The following is a 19,266-nucleotide window of genomic DNA, read 5'->3' as shown; positions in this document are numbered from 1 at the left end:
GGGTTGAATTTCTTCATCTTGAGAAGCAGCAGACAGGAGCAGACCTTCTAAGTTGAAGGCAAAGCCAAGGAAGAATGTGTGGGGAAGAAATTGAGTATATGGGGAAAGGAGAAATTTGTGTCCTTGTGGAATAAATAGGTGTAATTTCTTAGCATTGCCACAGATTTTAAAATCAGTTTCTGTGTCTGTGCGTATACACAAACATTCACACCTACAAACATATTGGGAAATTTGTCATAGCCATAACAAGAAGGTATTTTTAGAAAATAAATAAAACTGACAATTCTTGGTAATTTAAAGAGTCAGCAAGTTTGGGAAGCAAAATTAGATTTTTTTCCCCTCCTTTTGTGCCAGTCTGTAAATACTTTGGCTTCTCTGGAAGTACCATCTGCACAAGCCTTTGGGACTTTTTGAGTGTCCATCCTTGTCTTGTTATTAGTACCTAGGGTGAGAGTGGGAACCTTAGAAGCTTACTAACTACAGATGTCCACAAGATCACAGACAGCCACACCTCACATGGTGCTGCTTGGCAGTGCTAAAGGCCTGCCTTTGAGTTCTGGGTCCTGTGCTCTGTGCTTCTGTGCCCTGTGTCTGCAGTTACTCTGTTGGCTTTAAAGGACCACCAGGAACATCAACAACAGTAGGTATCCTCATGGCATAAAGGAAAGAGCAAGGGTTTGAGCTTTGGGTCCACCCAGCTTGGTGTCTTGGACACAGTTGTTTCTTCTGAGTCTTGCTGTCATCCAGCTAAACAGGACTTCTCAGCAATAATTCTAATATTGTGGGTCACAACATTCTTTGGGAGTAGGGGTAGCTATCCTGTGTGTGGTAGGATGTTTAGGTACTTCTCTGGCCTTTTCCCTAAATTAGATATCAGTAGTGCACACTCACATCCCCATTGTAACCACCAAAAATAATTTTGATATTGTCAAAATTTTCCCCCAGTTGCGAATTACTGGGCTTAGACGGCTTCAAATTGCTCTTGGATAACTCTTTAAGTACGCAGAAGATTACAGATAAGCCAAACATGGTTTGGCTTCTAGATAAAAGGTGGATATCTGCAAGGTTCTGGCTAGACATTGTGAGCCGGATTCTTGTTTTCAGGAGTTTGTTTCTGGTTTTATGTCAGCTCTGTGAGGTATTTGGTTTTATAGGTAAGCAAATAGATTCAAATAGATAGATAGCATAATAGGGTTTCAAATTTTCACAGTCTAAAGCCATTGTCCTTTCTACTGTTTTTGCTACCTGCTAGTGTTTAGATTAGAATCTTAAAGGCAGGACAAGAATGTCCTTAGGGACTATCCTAAAGATTTTCCAATTTGGTGTATTCCAATTACAAACTCCCCCTGCAATAATTCTAATATTGTGGGTCACAACATTCTTTGCCAACTGAAGATCTGCTAGTTCCTTTGGGTTCCTCAGCTGGATTAGAACAACCAACGTAGAGCAGCTGTCTGTCCACAAACCCACACCATCAGCCCCAGAATTTGCAGCTTTTATCCTGATCCACCCCAAATTCCTACTATATTCTAGACTTTCATCCCTGACCTCAGTGCTCAACTGAAGGTAAGTCTTTGCCCACTTACTAAAAGGGAGTGTGTATATATACAACACTCATTTCAGAAGAGTTGGTCCCTCAGGACATGTACACATACCTTGCTGATAATATTCACTGTGGCCACTCACCACAATGGCTTAATAAGAACTAGAATTGAGGCTTAAGTGTCTGTTGGAATTGAAAGAAGGTACAGTTAAAGCAGGGGTTAGCTACCTTCAGCAATTTCCAAGTCTTCAGAGTTGCTGGCAAGGTATGAAATACACACTGCTGCTCTGTGGGAGATTGGACTTTTAAAGCATGCTTCCTACTGGTGTTATGGAAAGAGTTTTCCATAGCCCCTTCCAAAGCTGGCTTAAACAGTAAAGTAGCTTCTCAGTGGGGAGAACGCACCATAAGGGACACATTAATTTTAGGTCTAATTTCTCCCAAGAAAGCAAAGTGTTTAACCAGTCAACATATAATGCCTATGTCATTCATCCTTCCCCCACCCCTGCTTTTATTTTGGCAAATGCACATCTTAAAGCCAATTCTGCATCTGTGAAGTTGTCAGGAAATAGACAAGCTCTGGAGGGGAATATGAGGGGTGTTTAATGAAACAGTGATGAACATGTTGGCTCAGCTCCTGAAAGTAGGGTGGGTGCTTGCCCAGCAGAGCTGAAGTAGTGCCTCCTTAGTTCAGAAGCACCTTCTGTAGAGGAAGAAAGGCCCGTGCTCCTCGTACTCGAAGCGGTGGACCCACAGTGGCTGGAAACCCTGAAGCGAAGCCAGGATCGATCCACCAGTCCATACTGCAGTGTCTCTCTCAGGCAACACATTCACCTGTGGGGTGTCGTTGGGACACATACTACTCAGCTCCTTTTGCAGACGGTTAGGGAAACCACTGAGCATGGTGCTTCCCCCACAGAGCAGGATATTCCCCATGAGGTCCCGCTTGAGGGCGATGTCACACTTGTTGAGGCAGGACACTGTCTGAGTGTGGAGGCCCAGCTGCATGGACTTGATCAGAGATGGCTTGAAGAACATCTCTGAGCAGAGGAACCTTTCCTGGCACAGGTGTATCTCCTTCCCATCAGGCAGAGTATACTGAACCTCATGCTCAGAAGGAGGGATTTTCTTCTCTTCGATGGGGTCCAGGGCCACAAAGCAGCATTTTGTCTTGATGTCCTCCACGATGCTCACCTGGTCCTCGGTGAAGTGCTTCCCCGAGTTGTTCATCAGGCACATCAGGTAGGCCGTCAGGTCGGAGCCTGCATAGTCTAGCCTTCCAGTGATGCTGGGCAAAGGATAACCCTCGTATATAGGGACCACATAGGACACGCCATGGCCGACCTCCACCACCAGGCCAGAGGTCCTTCCGTAGGAGTACATGGACAGGCGGGACTGGTAGGCAATGTGCATGGCTGGTGTGTTGAAGAATTCAAACAGCATCTCGGCATACTTCTCTCTGTTGGTGTGTGGGCTCAAGGGTGGATCTGACACCAAGACTGCGTGCTCCTCGGGCATGATCTTCATCTCCTGTCGGAAGAGATACTCCCAGATATCCTGCACTGTGTCCCAGTCCACGATGATGCCGTGCCGCAGAGGGTTAACCAGCTTGAGACGAACATCTGATTGGAGGAGCTCCCGCCCCACAAAGGTCTCCTTGCGATTATCCCCAGTCTTGGCGGTCTCCATGTAGGGCTTGCCCACTGTCGTGGAGATCTTGTGGGTGGGCTTTGGAAGTCCAGCAAAGCCACATTTACAGTAGCCAGTGCCAAGGTCCACGACCACTGCTTTGGTCACCTCTACCTTGGGCCTCTGTTTGGGTGCCGTGGACTTCACAGGTTCTTCTGGCTCTGCACTGTTACGGCCAACCCACACTGCCCGCTTCGCTGGGCCTTCCTTTAAGGATGCAGTCTGTAAGACCTGAGTCTGCACGGAGACCTGGTCCCCTGCTTTCTTGGCAGGCCCATCCCCTGTGTTTGCTGCCTGAGGAACCCACACACTGTCAAGAGCCATACTGCTCTTGAGAAAGCCCCTCACTCTCACTGGGTTCAAGGCCTGAGAGGCTTAAATCAGAGGACCACATAGCAATGTTCCCAATGATGACATTGGTGATTGTGACATCATCCAGTGATCCAGGGTTTTCTAGGTACTAGGGACCTTTGTCGCATGTTAGAGCACCTTTGGAGAATTGTTTTTGAAATGATTCACCTTCTAGATTTTGTAATGAACTGATGGTTCATTTCGATGAATGTTTATTGAGTGACTGCACTGGGCAAGGCATCTGGGAATACAGCAATGGGGAAAAAAAAGAAAAACCTGCCTTTGTAGGGCTTCTGTTCTTGTAGGTGGGGGTTGGAGGGAGACAGACAATAAAGGTTATGTATTAAACAAAATGCTATTTGTTAAACAAAACAAATACATATTAGAACGTGTTCAGAGCAAAAGAGATAGCACAGAAGGGGGTGGCAAGGCTATTGTGACCTGGGCGGGTCCCTGAGATGGTGGCAGTTGTGCAAAGATCTGAGGGAGGTGAGAGAGAGCCACAAGGTAAAGAGAACTGAGGCAGTCATGTGGCTAATGAGGTGGGGCAGGGGCCATCAGAACACAGCCAGGTCCAGCCTGCAGATTTGGTTGTCTGAAAGTTTTTTTATTGTAGATAAACACAGTACCTTTTTTTAAAAAAGATATATTTTTTAGTTGGACACAATACCTTTATTTAGCACTAGGTGAGCGAGCTATTGCTGAGCCACAAGCCCAGCCCCACAGTACCTTTTATTTATTTGTTTACGTGGTGCTGAGAATTGAAACCAGTTGCTCACACGCGTTGGGTAAGTGCTCTGTCACTGAGCCACGACCCCAGCCCCTCTGGAAGTCTTTATTGGACACAGCTGCATTGGTTTTCCAACCCAATAGCAGAGCTGAGTCACTGTGGCAAAGGCTGCATGACCCAAAAAGTTGAATGAAAATCAATGTCAACTATCTGTCCCTCCCCAGCAGACCAGTGCTGCCTGTAGAGGGAGGCGGGAAGGAGCCAGTGGGAGGGGAGAAGAAAGTGGGTGGCGGAAGGTGACCAGCTCCTGTGAGCCTCATAAGCCATCACAAGGATTTTGGCCCTGACCAGGCGAGATTAGAAAGCACTAGACAATTGTGAGGAGAGGACTGATGCCATCTGAGGTTCATTTTAGCTGGAGCCTTTGTTGCTGTGGTGACTGCCAAGCTCTTCTGTCTCACTTCGGACCCTGAGGTTGACACTTAGGACAATCTTAAGAGGAGTTCTTTAGACATAATATTTGTCACCTTCTCCTTTATCAGGGTCATGGGGTCAGCAGGGAAATTGGACTCTCCAGAGTCCCATTAATGAGAAATGGAGGCGTAAAGGTGCGTGGGTGACCAAGGTATCCAGCCGGGGAGGCCAAGGTCTCCTGCTCCAGCTGCCTCCCTGGGGTGCGCTGAGACCTAAGGAGGTCTCAGGCTGCTCAGACACCGTCTGACAGGCACTCTCTGAAGCTGGGCGTGTTGTTGCGGAGGCTGCCACCGTCAGGCACCCAGAATCCAGTCTTCTGCTTACCTTGAACCTCACACCCAGCCCTGTGCTCTTTAAGGGGGCAGCCGCTACAATGATGGGCTTTCCCTGTAAGGAGGTTGTGGGGTACTCTTGGCCTTGTGAGGACAGGCTTACGGGCTCTGTAACTGTCTGACGGGGACAGCCAAACAGGAGGAAAACACTCTCGGACCCTCAAGATTTCTAAGGAGGCTCGGTGGGTAGGAGTTGGATGAACTTGGGTTAGAGTGCAGTGTGCTCTTAGGTTAATCATTTGGATTCTGAACCTCTGTACTCAGCTCTGCCTCCTCCCAGGATTCTGCAACATAACAAGTACCTGGTACAGGGCAATGATATCAACCCAACTATTGCAATATCACGTGCATGTACAAATATTTAACGACAAATTCCACTTTTATGTATGATTCTACTATACCAATAAAATATGGAAAATATAAGCATAACAATAACAAAAGTACCTGGTACGGTGCCTGACTTACTGTAGGAGATAAAATATTTATCAATCTCAGCAGAGGGTCCTCAATGAACAGGGGGTTAGGTTTGGAGTTATTAGGGGAGGGAGCATCTGCTTCATGAAAGAAGGTTCGGTTCATACGAAATTGCTAGAGAGTTTTAAATTAAAGAGACAGACTCTCATTACCTTTAATATCAGCTCCTAGATGGCTTCTAGCTCCCGCCTCCAGCCACCTAATGCGGTGGCGGTGGCGAGGTTTACAAAAGAGACTAGCGAGAGAGGGAGAGCACGCCAGGGAGTGAGCTTTTATTGGGGAACAAAAAATTCCAGGGAAAATCCCATCCAATGAAGGTTAAGGCGGGCAGCATCCCAAGGTCAAGGATGACGATTGGGTCTCCAGGTCAGTGGCCAGGCACTGCCTCTGCATGGACAAGCCCTCGGACCTGGGAAAGGGTGGGGAAGACTCAGACACAGCTGTGTTTAAGCGCCTCTCACCAGCCAGGGAGGTAACTCAAATCACATGCGGGGATGGCCTCCCACAGGAGCAGAAATCTGAGGCCCTACTGTGCTTGGATTACTAAAACTGCTGGCCACCTGCTCCCGCCTGGAGCAAACTAAAGTTAGAAGGATAGGGGTGGCAGGTGACAAGACCAGGCCCCACCTTAAGAGTGCCTGAATGGACAGCTCCAGTGACATCACAATCCTAACTGGTTGCCAAGACACTACTGGAGGTGGACTCTCATTTCTCCCTAGGGAACTCTAGGATGTGGATGTGAGAAAGGAAGGCAGATGGCGACAAAGAACAACCCCAGCCCCATGCCCATGGGCACCGCCCAGGGGGACCCGGGAGAGGCAGGAGCCCTGCCAGGTCCTGATGCCAGCATTCAGGACTCAGGTTCCACTGCTCAGCTGAAGATGAAGCCCAAGAAGGTGCGCAAGATCAAGGCACTCATCATTGACCTGGGCTCCCAGTACTGTAAGTGTGGCTATGCTGGAGAGCCGAGGCCCACTTACTTCATCTCCTCTACTGTGGGCAGGCGCAGTCCCGAGGCAGCTGCTGACGCAGGTGACACCCGCAAGGAGACCTACGTAGGCCATGAGCTGCTCAACATGGAGGCACCCCTGAAGCTGGTTAACCCACTCAAGCATGGCATCGTGGTGGACTGGGACTGCGTCCAGAGCATCTGGGAGTACATCTTCCACACGGCCATGAAGATCCTACCCGAGGAGCACGCCGTGCTGGTCTCCGACCCTCCGCTCAGCCCCAGCAGCAACCGGGAGAAGTACGCGGAGCTCATGTTCGAGACCTTTGGCATCCCTGCCATGCATGTGACATCCCAGGCACTGCTGTCCATCTACTCCTACGGCAAGACCTCGGGGCTGGTGGTGGAGAGCGGGCACGGGGTCTCGCATGTGGTGCCCATCTCCGAGGGCGACTTGCTGCCTGGCCTGACCAGCTGCGCCGACTTCGCAGGCAGTGACCTCACCAACTACCTGATGCAGCTGCTCAACGAATCTGGCCACAAGTTCACCGACGACCACCTGCACATCGTAGAGCACATCAAGAAGAAGTGCTGCTACGCGGCTCTGCTGCCGGATCAGGAGCTCAGCCTGGGCCTGAACGAGCTAAGGGTGGACTACGAGCTGCCCGACGGCAAGGTCATCACCATCGGCCAGGAGCGCTTCCGCTGTGCCGAGATGCTCTTCAAGCCCTCCCTGATGGGCAGCCACGAGCCAGGCCTCCCTGCGCTCACAGCCGCCTGCCTGGGCCGCTGCCAGGACACTGGCTTCAAGGAGGAGATGGCCGCCAACGTGCTGCTGTGTGGCGGCTGCACCATGCTAGATGGCTTCCCCGAGCGCTTCCAGAAGGAGCTGAGCCTCCTGTGCCCTGGGGACAGCCCCACAGTGGCTGCTTCTCCTGAGAGGAAGACTTCCGTGTGGACCGGCGGCTCCATCCTGGCCTCCCTGCAGGCCTTCCAACAGCTCTGGGTCAGCAAGGAAGAGTTCGAGGAGCGGGGTGGCGCAGCCATCTACAGCAAGTGCTGAGGGGCGGGTCCCCAGGCCACTATACAGTTACAGAATTTCACATAAAATTTTAACTTGCGATGGTTCTTGTCTGGTCTGAATTTCTTGGTCTAATCTGATAATAGAAGGTGTGGGGAGCTGGGCTTCGAAGTGATCTGCACCTTTGGTGCTGGGTGATGGGAGTGGGAAGTGGGGGCCAATCTGATTGCCCCTCCCTTTTCCTTTCTCCTCAGTAGGTGATATCAGCTCATAGCTTTAATGGTGTGCTACTCCATTAAATCCTCCAGGTTCAAACTGGATTCAACAGACTCCGCATTGCTTACTCAACCATCAGCCAAGAGGGAAATAGCTTTTGCTAAGGGACTAGCCCACGAGGGTGATTGGCAACTGGAGGAGACTTAGTCTTAATGTTCCTGGACCCAGTGCCAGGGCTGTGAGCTTGGGAAAGAACCAGAACAGTCATTATTACCTAAGCCATGCTCACTAGACCTTCTTTATTACCCAAGGTCCATCTTCTGGCCTGAAGTTTGAGTATCCAGCTCTGGCCAGACTTCAGTGCCAGGAACAGAACCTTCCTGTAGAGGGATGTTGCAGGTTGGAAGCCTGAAGGTAGACATTTTATTTGGCTGGCACAGTGTATAAATTTTCCTCTTAAATGTGAATTCTTTAGTGGGACCCTCATTCTCTACGCTGCGGAGGTCCCTACTGAATGATGTCTTCATACGTACGTACCTGGCTTCTTCAACATAACTTTTACTTAACTAGCATTAGTTTCTGTTTTTTGCAACCCAATACTGATCATAAATGACGAATACTGATCATAAAAACCAAATGAGGTGCAGAGAGGAGAAAGTGATATGCCCCAGTAAACAGGTGCTGCATGTGAACCCACTGCCACAGGCTGGTCTTGAAGATCTCCCCAAACCACGTCTATGTCTATGTCTATCCCCTCCCCACCCCTCTCTCACCTTTCCCACCCCCTCAGCAGCTTCTGCTGTGTCTGGTCACAGCTTCTGTCCTCTTCCTGCTTGGTCATCTCTGAAAACATTCCTGTGTGGCAGAGACGTAGAGCACCAAGCAAATCAACCCTTGACGTGAACTTAAGCTAGCCACAGGCATGACAGGAGGTTTAATTTGGGGGTGGGTCAGTGACCCAGTGAATGTGCATTTCATCTCTCCTAAGATGCCAGTAAAGTGATGATAGAGGAAATAAATGTGTAGTCCTACTACAGATGAAGAGGACAGTGGAGATTTCCACCAGATTCTGGAAGGAGAGTAGATTCAGGAAAGAACAAGGCAGAAAGGCTGCAGCCTGAACTGTGCAGGATGCTTCCTGTTGTGCAGAATGGGCAGAGGTTTGGGACTTGGAAATGCCCAGTGGGGAGGGACGTGGGGGTGAAAACAGGATGGGGGAGGGCTGTAGCGCGCTCTATTTGGAAGCACAGCCCCCCTCCCACACCCCAGGGTACCAGTTGGTATGTGTCTGTTTCTCAGGAAGATGGTTGAAGTCTCTCAAGGTGGTGCTAGTTCAGGGAAGAGGAAGAGGGCGTGTGTGAAGAGCTGATCATGAACCCTGCCTGGCCCTCACACCCCTTCTCCAACCTGGGAGTGCATTTTAGGTCTCTTGACATTCCTGAGGTGATGTCTCCACTTTCTCCTTATCTCTTCCCAACAACTCCCATTCTTATATGGGTACCAGATGTGGCCCAGGGGTGACCTCCCCTCAGCTCCAAGGGCAGGCAGGACATGCAATGTAGGCCAAGCCAGTCAGGCCAAGCCACCTCCCTGGCCTTTAATGTCTGATTCCAGAGTGAATGTTTAACTCAGTCCTGCCATGGAGTGGGACACGTGCTCTCTGGGAGGTTGATGTGAGCTGGGGGCTGTGTCCCAGAACTCTGGGCCAACATTTAATCCCAAAAGGATGTCAGCTTGACGCTGACCCACCAAGGAACCTGGGGCCTTGCACATGCTAGGCAAGGGCTCTACCACTGAGCTACACCCCAAACCCCCCTAAGAGCAATCTTGATAATAAACATTGAGCAGGGAGAGATCAGACTCTCTAGAAAGGCAAAGAGGATGAGTGGCCTCTCACACCATCCAAGTAGTAGGACATCACCACTCGAGGTCACTCCAACACTTGCTTACGTCTCTGGAAACCTCAGGCAAGATGTCCCTCCTTTGCTAAAACATTGGCATTCTTAACCTGGAAATCTCAGGGCAAGTTCAGAATCATCTAGGGAGCTAGTTCCTAAAAAAACAAAACAAAACAAAAAAAAACAGAACCCAAACCCTTATGGATCTTCCTCCCTAGACTGCAGTTCAGTAGGTCTGGAGAGGAAACTAGGAACCTGTACTGGAAAAGTTCCTCAGGTAATTCTAAAAAGACACTCCTATTAAACAAATTGCTCAGAAACGGGCATGGCATGTGCTCAGCACAGTGTGAATGTTTAGAAGTAAACAAGGAACTGTGATGTGTGGGACAAACCAAAGGTACCAGGAGATGCTACTCCTTGGTTTTGGGTCATCTTTTGCCACCTGTCCAAGCTCCATTCATTGCGAGAAGTGCTACTCAACTCTGCTCCCTTGGAACATGCTTCCCGATATGCTCAGGCAAGAGGCTTCCTCCTCGCGTCCCTTTACACTGCTGTGACCATGGGTGTGTCTGCCTTGGCTTCTGTCATCTGCTTACCTCCACAGAAAGGACAGAGACCATGTCTGGCCATCTCTGCATCGCAGGTGCAGGCTGGCTCCTGGCAGGGGTCTGGGGGAACTCACCTTGAATTTATTGCTTTGAGGCACCAATTTGTATTTGCTAGTCCTCGGCTTTTTATTGCTCATTCTTCTCAGAACTTCTCAGGATCCTGAGGGTATCAGCTCTCAACCCTTCAATTCTGGCTGCATGTTAGAATCACCTGGGGAGCTTTTTAAGAAATCTCAGTGCTCATGCTTCCCCTGAATTAAATCAGAATGTCTGGGGTGGAGTAAAAGCATGGGTGTGATTTAAAGGGCCCCCAAGTAATTCTCCCCAGCGCCCTGTTGAGAACCACTGCTGTAGGGAAGCCTCGGGGCCTGGGCTTTCATTTTCACAGCCAGAAACACCAGCTGATCAGGCAGCTCTCAGCCTAGGAAAGTGTTATTTTCCTGAGATGCCAATCCTTTAGCATTCCACAGGCTTTTGAAAGAGTTTCCTTCCTCTTGGTTTCTGCATTTATAGAATTATGTAAAATAACAACTAGGAACCAAATAAGTCATAGCAAAATAAATAGAGTCTGGGAGTCAGGCAGGAAAGCAGTGCTTTAGGGATCTCCCTTGAGCAATTGCAGATTGCAGAGAAATTGAGAGCAAAGAAGAAAAAAAAAAATGTTGGCAGTACCTGTTCTTCTCTATCCAAATACCAGTGGGAAAAAACATGCCCAGTTTCCCTGCCAGAACCGTGGTTTCAATGGGGAACCTTGTATGAGAAACTGATCTTGCACCCCACTCTCCCATTCATAGGAGTAGGTGCCATGCTCAGATTCCCCCCCGTGAGGTAGCATCAGTGGGTCCAGTGATGAGCTAAACCTTCATCCCCACCCAGCGCCCATGAGATGGAATAAGGTAATGAGAGGTAAGGCTAGTTGGCACTCAGCTTCTGCCATACCCCGCCCCCATCCTCTGCTGATGGTGGGGCTCACTAAGGTCCTGATCTTATACCCTCCCACTTGGAGAGAATGAAACACTGGGAGTCAGTGACTGGCTTTTGCTGAGAAAGTATCAGCAGAGTTGTGAGGGAAGCTGAACTTTCACCCAACACATTTGTAACAAGGTAGTGTGAGTCAGCACCTCGCCTTTGCATTGGAGGTATTAGTGAGGCACAGTAGCAAGCTGGGCTTCCCTGACCATCTGGCCATTGAGCTGTACCTCAGTGAAGGGGGAGGAGGTATCCAATGAGAAAACTATTAAGTAGGATTCAGAATGTCATGCAAAATGTCCAAGATTCAATCCAATGGTATTCATTCTATAGTAAAGAAATTGGCCTTGCCCAAGGGTATGTCTGGCCTTTGCCCTCAGTATCTGAGAGGCAATCTATATCATACCCCATAGAAATGCCTTTGTTTAGGGTAGAAGTGGCCACACTGGATCTTAGGCTAAGGGTGACCACACCCAGTAATCTTAGGTGATGGCCAACTATGCCAGATGGACCAACAATGTAATTTAGGGTAGGAGCTTTCAGTCACACCGTGGCAGTTGACCTCGAGGCTGAGATCAACCATGTGGTCTGTGTAATGAAGCCCCAGTAAAAACCCTGAACACTAAGACTTGGGAAAACTTGCTTTACTGGCAACACTCTCTATGCATCATCACATGCTGATGCCAGGACAACAATGTTCCCTGACTCCAGACAGGGAGGATGGTGGACCATGACCATAAGAGCTTTCAGTGAGTTCTGGGAATCCTTCAAGGGAATCATTGTTCTGGGTGTCAGAAGTTGCCACAGTCTGGCTGGGCACAAAATAACCGAGCCACCACACAGTCTTGTAGATTCAAACAGCAAGTCTTTATTCCCGAACTGTCACCGGCACTCTACACGCACGTTCTGGGGAAAATCCTTTTTACCTCCACCGGGCTCTGCATCCCAAATACTCTCTGAATCCCTCGAGAACTCAAGGGGAACTCAAGTAGCGGGCGAGCGCCTGAGGCAGCAGGATACGCCCTATTCCCAGCAGGATACACCCTAAACCTGGACCCACCCTAATCCAGCAGGATCCTCCCCAAACCCGGATCCACCCTGATCCTTGAGCAGGGTCACCTTTCAACCAAAACTCTCAAACATTCATGCAATGTCACTGCAAATGACCTGGGTCCAAGGCAAGCCCATTTCCACAATGGAGAGTCCTCCCTCTAAGCAACATGGGGTAGGCTGACAAGGAAATTGCCATGCGTCATTGCTACTTAGCTACGGCTCTCAGCAAGAAGTAGGGTGGGCTTGGGGGCTGTGCTGTCTACTTCTCATACTTGTCATAGCAAGAACCAGGAAAGCTGCAACGAGCATGAGAAAAGACAGTGAGTAGGTTCCAACAGTGAGAGGAGCAAGGAGTGGGATCTGAGCAGGATTTTAAAATAGCATCATATAGTTATTTATAATCAATTACAAATTGTCTTGGAACACATGAAAGCATAGAAAATAATCTTGGGAAAAAATAGGAGCTATAAAAATAAAGATGGAAATTATAGAACTACAAGATTTTAAAATTCATCGAATGGGTGAACTTGAAGGCAAATCAATATAATTTACCTAATAGGAATAAAATGGAGGGAAAATAGATTTAAAAAGTAAATCAAGTTCCATAGACCTGTGAGATAATAACAACAATAACATCAGCAAACAAATAAAAGTAACATTCATATCATGAGAGTTCCAAAAGGAGAGGAGAGAGGAAAAGAGTGGAACAAAAAGAGCGTTCAAAGAGATAATGACCAGAACTCTCCAAATGTGGCAAAAGACAAAGACTAAAGAAATTAGCAAACTGAAAATAGGGTTGACCCAAATAATTCCATATCAGGATACATTAGAATTAAACTTCTGACAACTAAAGAGAAAATCTTGAAAGCAGAGAGAGATTATGATTTACTTATAAGGGGATAGTAATTTGAATAACAGTAGACTTCTCATCTGAAACCATGGAGGCTAGAAAGAAGTGGATCAACATTTTTCAAGTACTGAAAGTAAAGAACTGTCAACTATAAACCCTATGTCCAGAAACTGTATCCTTCAGGAATGACGGAGAGGTAAAGGCATCTAAAGATGAAGGAAGATTGAGCTATTTGTTTTTTTGTTGTTGTTGTTTGTTTGTTTGCTTTGTTTTTTGCTAGCAAACCTGTCCTTAAAAGAAGTTCTGTAAATAGACAGGAAATGAAAACAGATAAAGGTTTGAAACTTCAGAAAGGATTTGTATCCAAATTACACAAAAAAATACTTAAAACTCAATCAATGGTATGGAGACAACCCAATTTAAAAATGGGAAAAAAATCTGGACACTTCACCGAAGAAGACATAGAGAGAGCAAATAAATATATGAAAAGATTGTCAATATCATATATTAAAGATGCAAAATGGCACAGCTGCCTTAAATGAGAGCTTAGCAGTTGCTTACCATGCTGAACATGTTCTTGGCTTGGGATCCAACCATTGTATAGCCAACTCAGTTGAGAACTGTGTCTCCTCAAAACCCTGCACACATAATCTATTCATAATTATCAAACACTGGATGACATTGCAATATCCTTTGGTCAGTGAATGGATAAACAAACTGTGGTATATCCAAACAATGGAATTTTGTTTGCCCACAAAGAAAACTTACCACACTGCCAAATGACATGGAAGAAACTTAAATACATTGTGCTAAGGGAAAGAAGCCCACCTGAAAAGCGACATCATATATGAGTCTAGCCATGTGATATTCTGGAAGAGATAAAACTATACAGACAGTAAAAAAATCAGTGGATGCTAGGGGAGAGGGTCGAGGGATGAAGGGGTGATGCCAAGGAGACTTCTAGGTGGTAAAACTGTCCTGTATGGACCTGTAATGGTGGATACCTGACAGCATGTACCTATCAAAACCCACAGAAGTGTATCACACAGAGTGAACCTAAATGTGAAGCGTGGACTCTGATTCATACTAATGTGTCAGTATTGGTTCATTAATTATAACAAAGGTACCCTGGAAGGCAAGAATTAATGTGAGTTTGTGTGTGTATGTGTGTGGGTGTGCGTGTGCACATGTGTGTGGTGGGGTGCTTTATGGGAACCCTACTGTCTGCTCCATTTTTCTGTAAATCTAAAACCCTTCAAAGGAAAATTTTTTAAAATGAAATTTAGAAAAAGACACTTTACAGAGTGTGATAAAAATATTTGCAAACCGTGTTTTGCGTGAAGTACTAATATTCTGAAATTTCAAAAAACCCTCAAAGCCAAATAGTTTTTTAAAATCCAATTAAAATTGGACATAATACGTAACAGCACCCCAAAGGATGCACAGTTGGCAGATGAGCACAGGAAAGACATAGTCCACCTCAGTAACCAAGAGGGAAGGCCATTAAACACAGATTGATCACTGTGTATCTGTGCGTGTGTGCGTGCGTGCGCGGGGGGGGGGGGGTGACTACTCTGGCAGTGGGCAGGACAAGGAGAAACCAGAATACCCTGCATTGCTGCTGGAATGTGACAGGTCCAGCTGCTGCAGGAAGTACTTCAGCAGTTTCTTGAGAAACTGAATGTGCAGCTGCCATGCGCTCCAGCAGTGGCCGTAGGGTGTTTGTCCCTGAGAAATGAAAATCTGTCTTCACACAACCCCCCGCCCCCACAGATGTCCAGAACAGCTTAGCTTCATTCATTATAGCTAGAAACAGAGCACAACTCATGCCTTTGGGCGGGTGAATGGTTAAACTGTAGTGTATCCATACAAGGGAGTACTATCTGGCCGTGAAAAATAACCTAGTGGGGCAGCTCTTTCAGGAATTTGTTTAGCAGGTTTTTCAGTTCTTTCTGGAAGACCCCCCAAGGTGGTGGTGGTGGGAGAATTAATTATAGGTGGCTGCAACCTGGAATTATGCTGAGAAGAAAAAGTCGATCCCAAAGATCACAGATGTGATTCCATTTAGCATTCTCTCTCTCTCTCTCTCTCATTTCTTAATGGTCATGTTTTTGGCTCCAAAAACTTTTTCATGTTGACATGGTCATCTTTAAGAAGTTATTTTTTTCTTTTTTTGACAACTTTAATGTCCACTAGGAACATGATCTAGACTTTGTGTCATTCACAGAACATCCTTAGAGCTTGGTGCTGTTCAGCTCATTGTATGAACTCAAATGTTTTTTTCTTTTATTTGTTCTAATTTGTTATACATGACATCAGAATGCAATTCAGTTCACATTACACATATGGAGCACAATTTTTCACCTCTCTGGTTGAACACAAAGTATAGTCACCCCATTTGTGTCTTCATACATGTACTTAGGTTAATGATGTCTATCTCATTCCACTGTCTTTCCTAACCCCATGCCCCCTTCTCCCCTCCTTCCACTTTGCCCTATCTAAAGTTTGTCTGTTCCTCCCATGCTCCCCCCACATCCCCATTATGAATCAGCATCCTGAGAAAACATTTGACATTTGGTTTTTTGAGATTGGCTTACTTCACTTAGCATTATATTCTCCAACTCCATCCATTTACCTGCAAATGCCATGATTTTATTCTCTTTTAATGCTGAGTAATATTCCATTGTGTATATATACCACAGTTTCTTTATCGATTCATTGACTGAGGGACATCTAGGTTGGTTCCACAATTTAGCTATTGTGAATTGTGTTGCTATAAACATTGATGTGGCTGTGTCCCTGTAGTAAGTTGTTTTTAAGTCCTTTGGATATAAACCGAGGAATTGGATAGCTGGGTCAAATGGTGGTTCCACTTAGCATTTTCTAAAAGCAAAATTATAGAACAGGTTAGTAGTTACCAGAGATTAGGGATGGGGGAAGTGAGTGCACCCCCTTTATAGTGGTGACTGTATGAAAGTGAATATCCTGGTTGTGATACTATACTACTGTTTTGCAAAAGTTACCATTTGGGGAGGGGGACTGGGTAAATGGTACACAGGATCTCTCTATATTAATTTATAAAACTGTATGTGAGTCTGCAATTATCTCACAATAATAAATTTTATTTTAAAAACTTAAAGGGCTGGACACAGTGGTGTACACCTGTAATCCCAGAGGCTTGGGAGGCTGAGGCAGGAGGATCACAAGTTCAAAGCCAGCCTCAGCAACTTAACAAGGCCCTAAGCAACTCAGTGAGGCCCTGTAAATAAAATATATTTTTTAAAAAGGGCTTGGGATATGGCTCAATGGTTGAGCAGCCCTGGGTAATAAATCTTAATGCATAAGCCACACCTTAGACCAGTTAAATAAACATCTTGGAGGTTGGATTAGGTATTAGTATTTAAAGCTTCCAGATGGTTCTAAATGTAGCCAAGTTTGAGAACCAACACCTTAGCTAACTGTAAAGCATGGGCAGTCAACATACAAAGCTTTGGGGTCATACAGATAGCTCTCACAAAAGCAGTGAGGTATGGAGTGATCCACCTAACCCCAACTTTTTGTATATTGGTGACTACCTATCCCCACTTACTGGCTTTGTTTTGAAGATAAGAAGACAATGCAGGTTAAGTGTTACATACATTGTCAAGTGTAACATAAATGTTCTGATCAACATGCAATGTATACCTACATACATTTGTGTGTGTTTTTTTTATTGATACTGGGGATTGACACCAGGGATGCTTTACCCCTGAGCTACCTGCTAGCTTTATATGTATATTTTTAATCTTGAGAGAGGGTTTTGCTAAATTGCTGAGGCTGACCTTGAACTTGTAATCCTCCTGCCACAGCCTCCTGAGTCACTGGGATTACAGGTCTGCACCATAACACTCAACATGCGTTTTTAAATATGTCTGGAATATCTACTGGATGCAGAAATTTTCATTCTTATTATCTCATTTGACTGCATCAACAAACCAGCAATGTAGGAATTTTGAACTTAGAGAGGAGCCTGAAACAAACAGAATAACACTTCTGACCTTAGGAATATAAATAGATCTGCTCCAGCAGAAGTCTACCAGATATGGGTTTGCCCAACAAAGGTAGCTGACAAAGTAATTTAGGTTTAAAAGTAAGCCCCTATCTTCCCTTTCGCTTCTAGGAAACATAAATAAAATTCCTGTAAGGGCAATTTTGGTTGAATTATCTGGGTAATAGTCTGAATTCTTCACTTTGCTGATAGAGGTGAAGCTAAGTGCAGGAGAGAAAAAAATGGCTATTAAAATAAGAGAGCACCTGGCTTCCAAACGATTCACTCCCAGCAAGAAGCCAGAAGGGAGAGGCCACCTGGGATAAGAATGAGCTAAGGCTTGTGTCATCTCATCAGCAAATATTAAGTCCCACTTAGTGCCTATGTTTCATTACAAAGGTAGTTAAAAACACATTCAAATGGAAAGGCCGAGTCTGGCATCAGATTTTCATGAAAGGAAAAGAATGCCAACGTAAAAGACAAGGGCTGTCACCTTTTCATGTGTTTCTGTTAAAAAACTAAATTAAATGATTGCAACATTTGTAAAATTGAAGTCCAGAGGGATCACCATTTCAAAGTACATCAGAGAACCAAGGGATTTATGTTTAGAATCTAATGTATGTATTAGGAGTATCTGGATAACTAGTATGCTTTTTGGATTGTTAAGATAATTACTTGATTGACCAACTGTGTGTGTGTGTAAGGAGAAACTTAGTAATTCAAGGTCTTTGGCTTCCCAAGTGGATGTGGAACAGGGATCAGCTTCAGTGCTGACTACCCAGTAATATTTCTTTAACAATCTTCCAATAATTGGGAACTTTGCATGGACTAGCCACCGTCTTTCCACCTCTAAAGGACATTTTTTTTTTTTTTTTTTTACGCAGTTTAATCTCTGTTTGGGTTCTGGCTCAATGAATTGGAGACAACTCACCAAATGCATCTTCAGGGGTTGGGGAAGAAATAACGAAAAAGAGAGTAGGATATTTTTATGGTCCCTTCCCTTTTTTTCTTTCTTCTTCCCCCTTCCCCCTTCCCCCCCCTTCCCTCCCTCCCTCCCTCCTTCGTTCCTTCCTTCCTTCCGCAAGAAGGAGCCTTTCCCCTGGCCCGGATCTTGAGAAATGGCTAGATTCGGTCCCAACTTAAGGATGTCTATGCCTTGAAGAAGTTACACATGGTATTCACCATCCTTGGTCTTATTTTCCTATACTGGGGAGCTGGTACATATAGAAAACCATTTGGCAATCTTCGGTGAGCTTCCTGGCATGGCAGTAGGTTCCTGAGCGTTGGGGTTTCTGCAGGGGCACCTATCAGGGCACTATCCAGGCAGTGTCTGCTCGGGTCTCCAATGCACACCGCTGTCTATCAGGGGACCTCTGACTCGTCTCACCTCAATTCCTGCTCTCCACCTTATCTGAACCTTCACTTCACCCTTGTTCTTAGATTGCCAACTGCTATGCTGTTCCTTAGCGAACAATTAGTAGACTTCAATATTTAAATCTACTGAAAAATTGAATTAGGTACAGGTTGTATATTTCCCTATCATTAAATTAGAATTGCTAATACTAGTAATAGCAGTATTTTTTTTTCCTGTTAGAAAGCACAGTTACACCTCCCTTGTGGCAATTAATCCTCACAGGTGGCCTAGAAGTAAAACTGGGTAAGAAAGGTTTCAGGTAAGAAAACTGAACCTCAGAGATGTGTTGAATTTAGTTACTGTGCACACAGCACTGTGCCTGGCACACTGGGAGGACTGGGGACATGCTGGTGCCCCCTACCCCCAGGAAGGATGAAGGCTGGTAAGTCAGGTAAAAGGAACCTCAGAATACCTGACTTCTGTTCAATGCAGTAAGCTGAGTTCAATAGAATTTTCAATAAAGTATTGTTCAGTATGGCTGGAAGGCACATACAGGCTCTAGAAGGCGGGGTGGATGGGGGACATGGTGCAGGGGTGGAAGGCTGGGAGGCTTCAGGATGGAGGTAAGGAGAACCAAGGATGTGGGTGAAATTGACAAAAGAAGCCGGGTGCAGTGGCACACGCCTGTAATCCCAGTGGCTCTAGAGGCTAAGGCAGGAGGATTGAGA

General features: G+C 46.2%; 2 protein-coding genes, 1 long non-coding RNA gene and 1 other non-coding gene across 4 annotated transcripts in view; 2 read left to right on the top strand and 2 right to left on the bottom strand.

Annotated features, from left to right (window-relative positions):
• The window catches only part of LOC124097121 (uncharacterized), a 31,755-nt gene extending 21,259 nt beyond the window's left edge, over positions 1-10,496 (bottom strand). Inside the window, exon 1 of the long non-coding RNA XR_009227411.1 lies at positions 10,360-10,496. This is a non-coding gene — a long non-coding RNA (uncharacterized LOC124097121). The remainder of the gene's footprint in view (positions 1-10,359) is intronic.
• Positions 1,998-3,741, bottom strand: Actl7a (actin like 7A). Its single transcript, XM_046451289.2, has one exon. The coding sequence runs from the start codon at positions 3,554-3,556 to the stop codon at positions 2,234-2,236; it is 1,323 nt and encodes a 440-aa protein (XP_046307245.1). The 5' UTR covers positions 3,557-3,741; the 3' UTR covers positions 1,998-2,233.
• On the top strand, positions 6,212-7,660 carry Actl7b (actin like 7B). Its single transcript, XM_046451291.2, has one exon. The coding sequence runs from the start codon at positions 6,349-6,351 to the stop codon at positions 7,603-7,605; it is 1,257 nt and encodes a 418-aa protein (XP_046307247.1). The 5' UTR covers positions 6,212-6,348; the 3' UTR covers positions 7,606-7,660.
• Positions 10,497-15,059: 4,563 nt separating the features above from the next.
• On the top strand, positions 15,060-15,122 carry LOC124097543 (U7 small nuclear RNA). Its single transcript, XR_006853278.1, has one exon. It is a non-coding gene; the product is annotated as a U7 small nuclear RNA (small nuclear RNA).
• Positions 15,123-19,266: the final 4,144 nt, after the last annotated feature.

This window comes from Marmota monax, unplaced genomic scaffold, assembly GCF_021218885.2.
Source record: "Marmota monax isolate L192 unplaced genomic scaffold, Marmota_monax_Labrador192_F-V1.1 WCK01_AAM20220418_F8-fsc00020, whole genome shotgun sequence".
Lineage (NCBI taxonomy): Eukaryota > Metazoa > Chordata > Mammalia > Rodentia > Sciuridae > Marmota > Marmota monax.
This window is presented reverse-complemented; position numbering and strand designations above follow the sequence as displayed.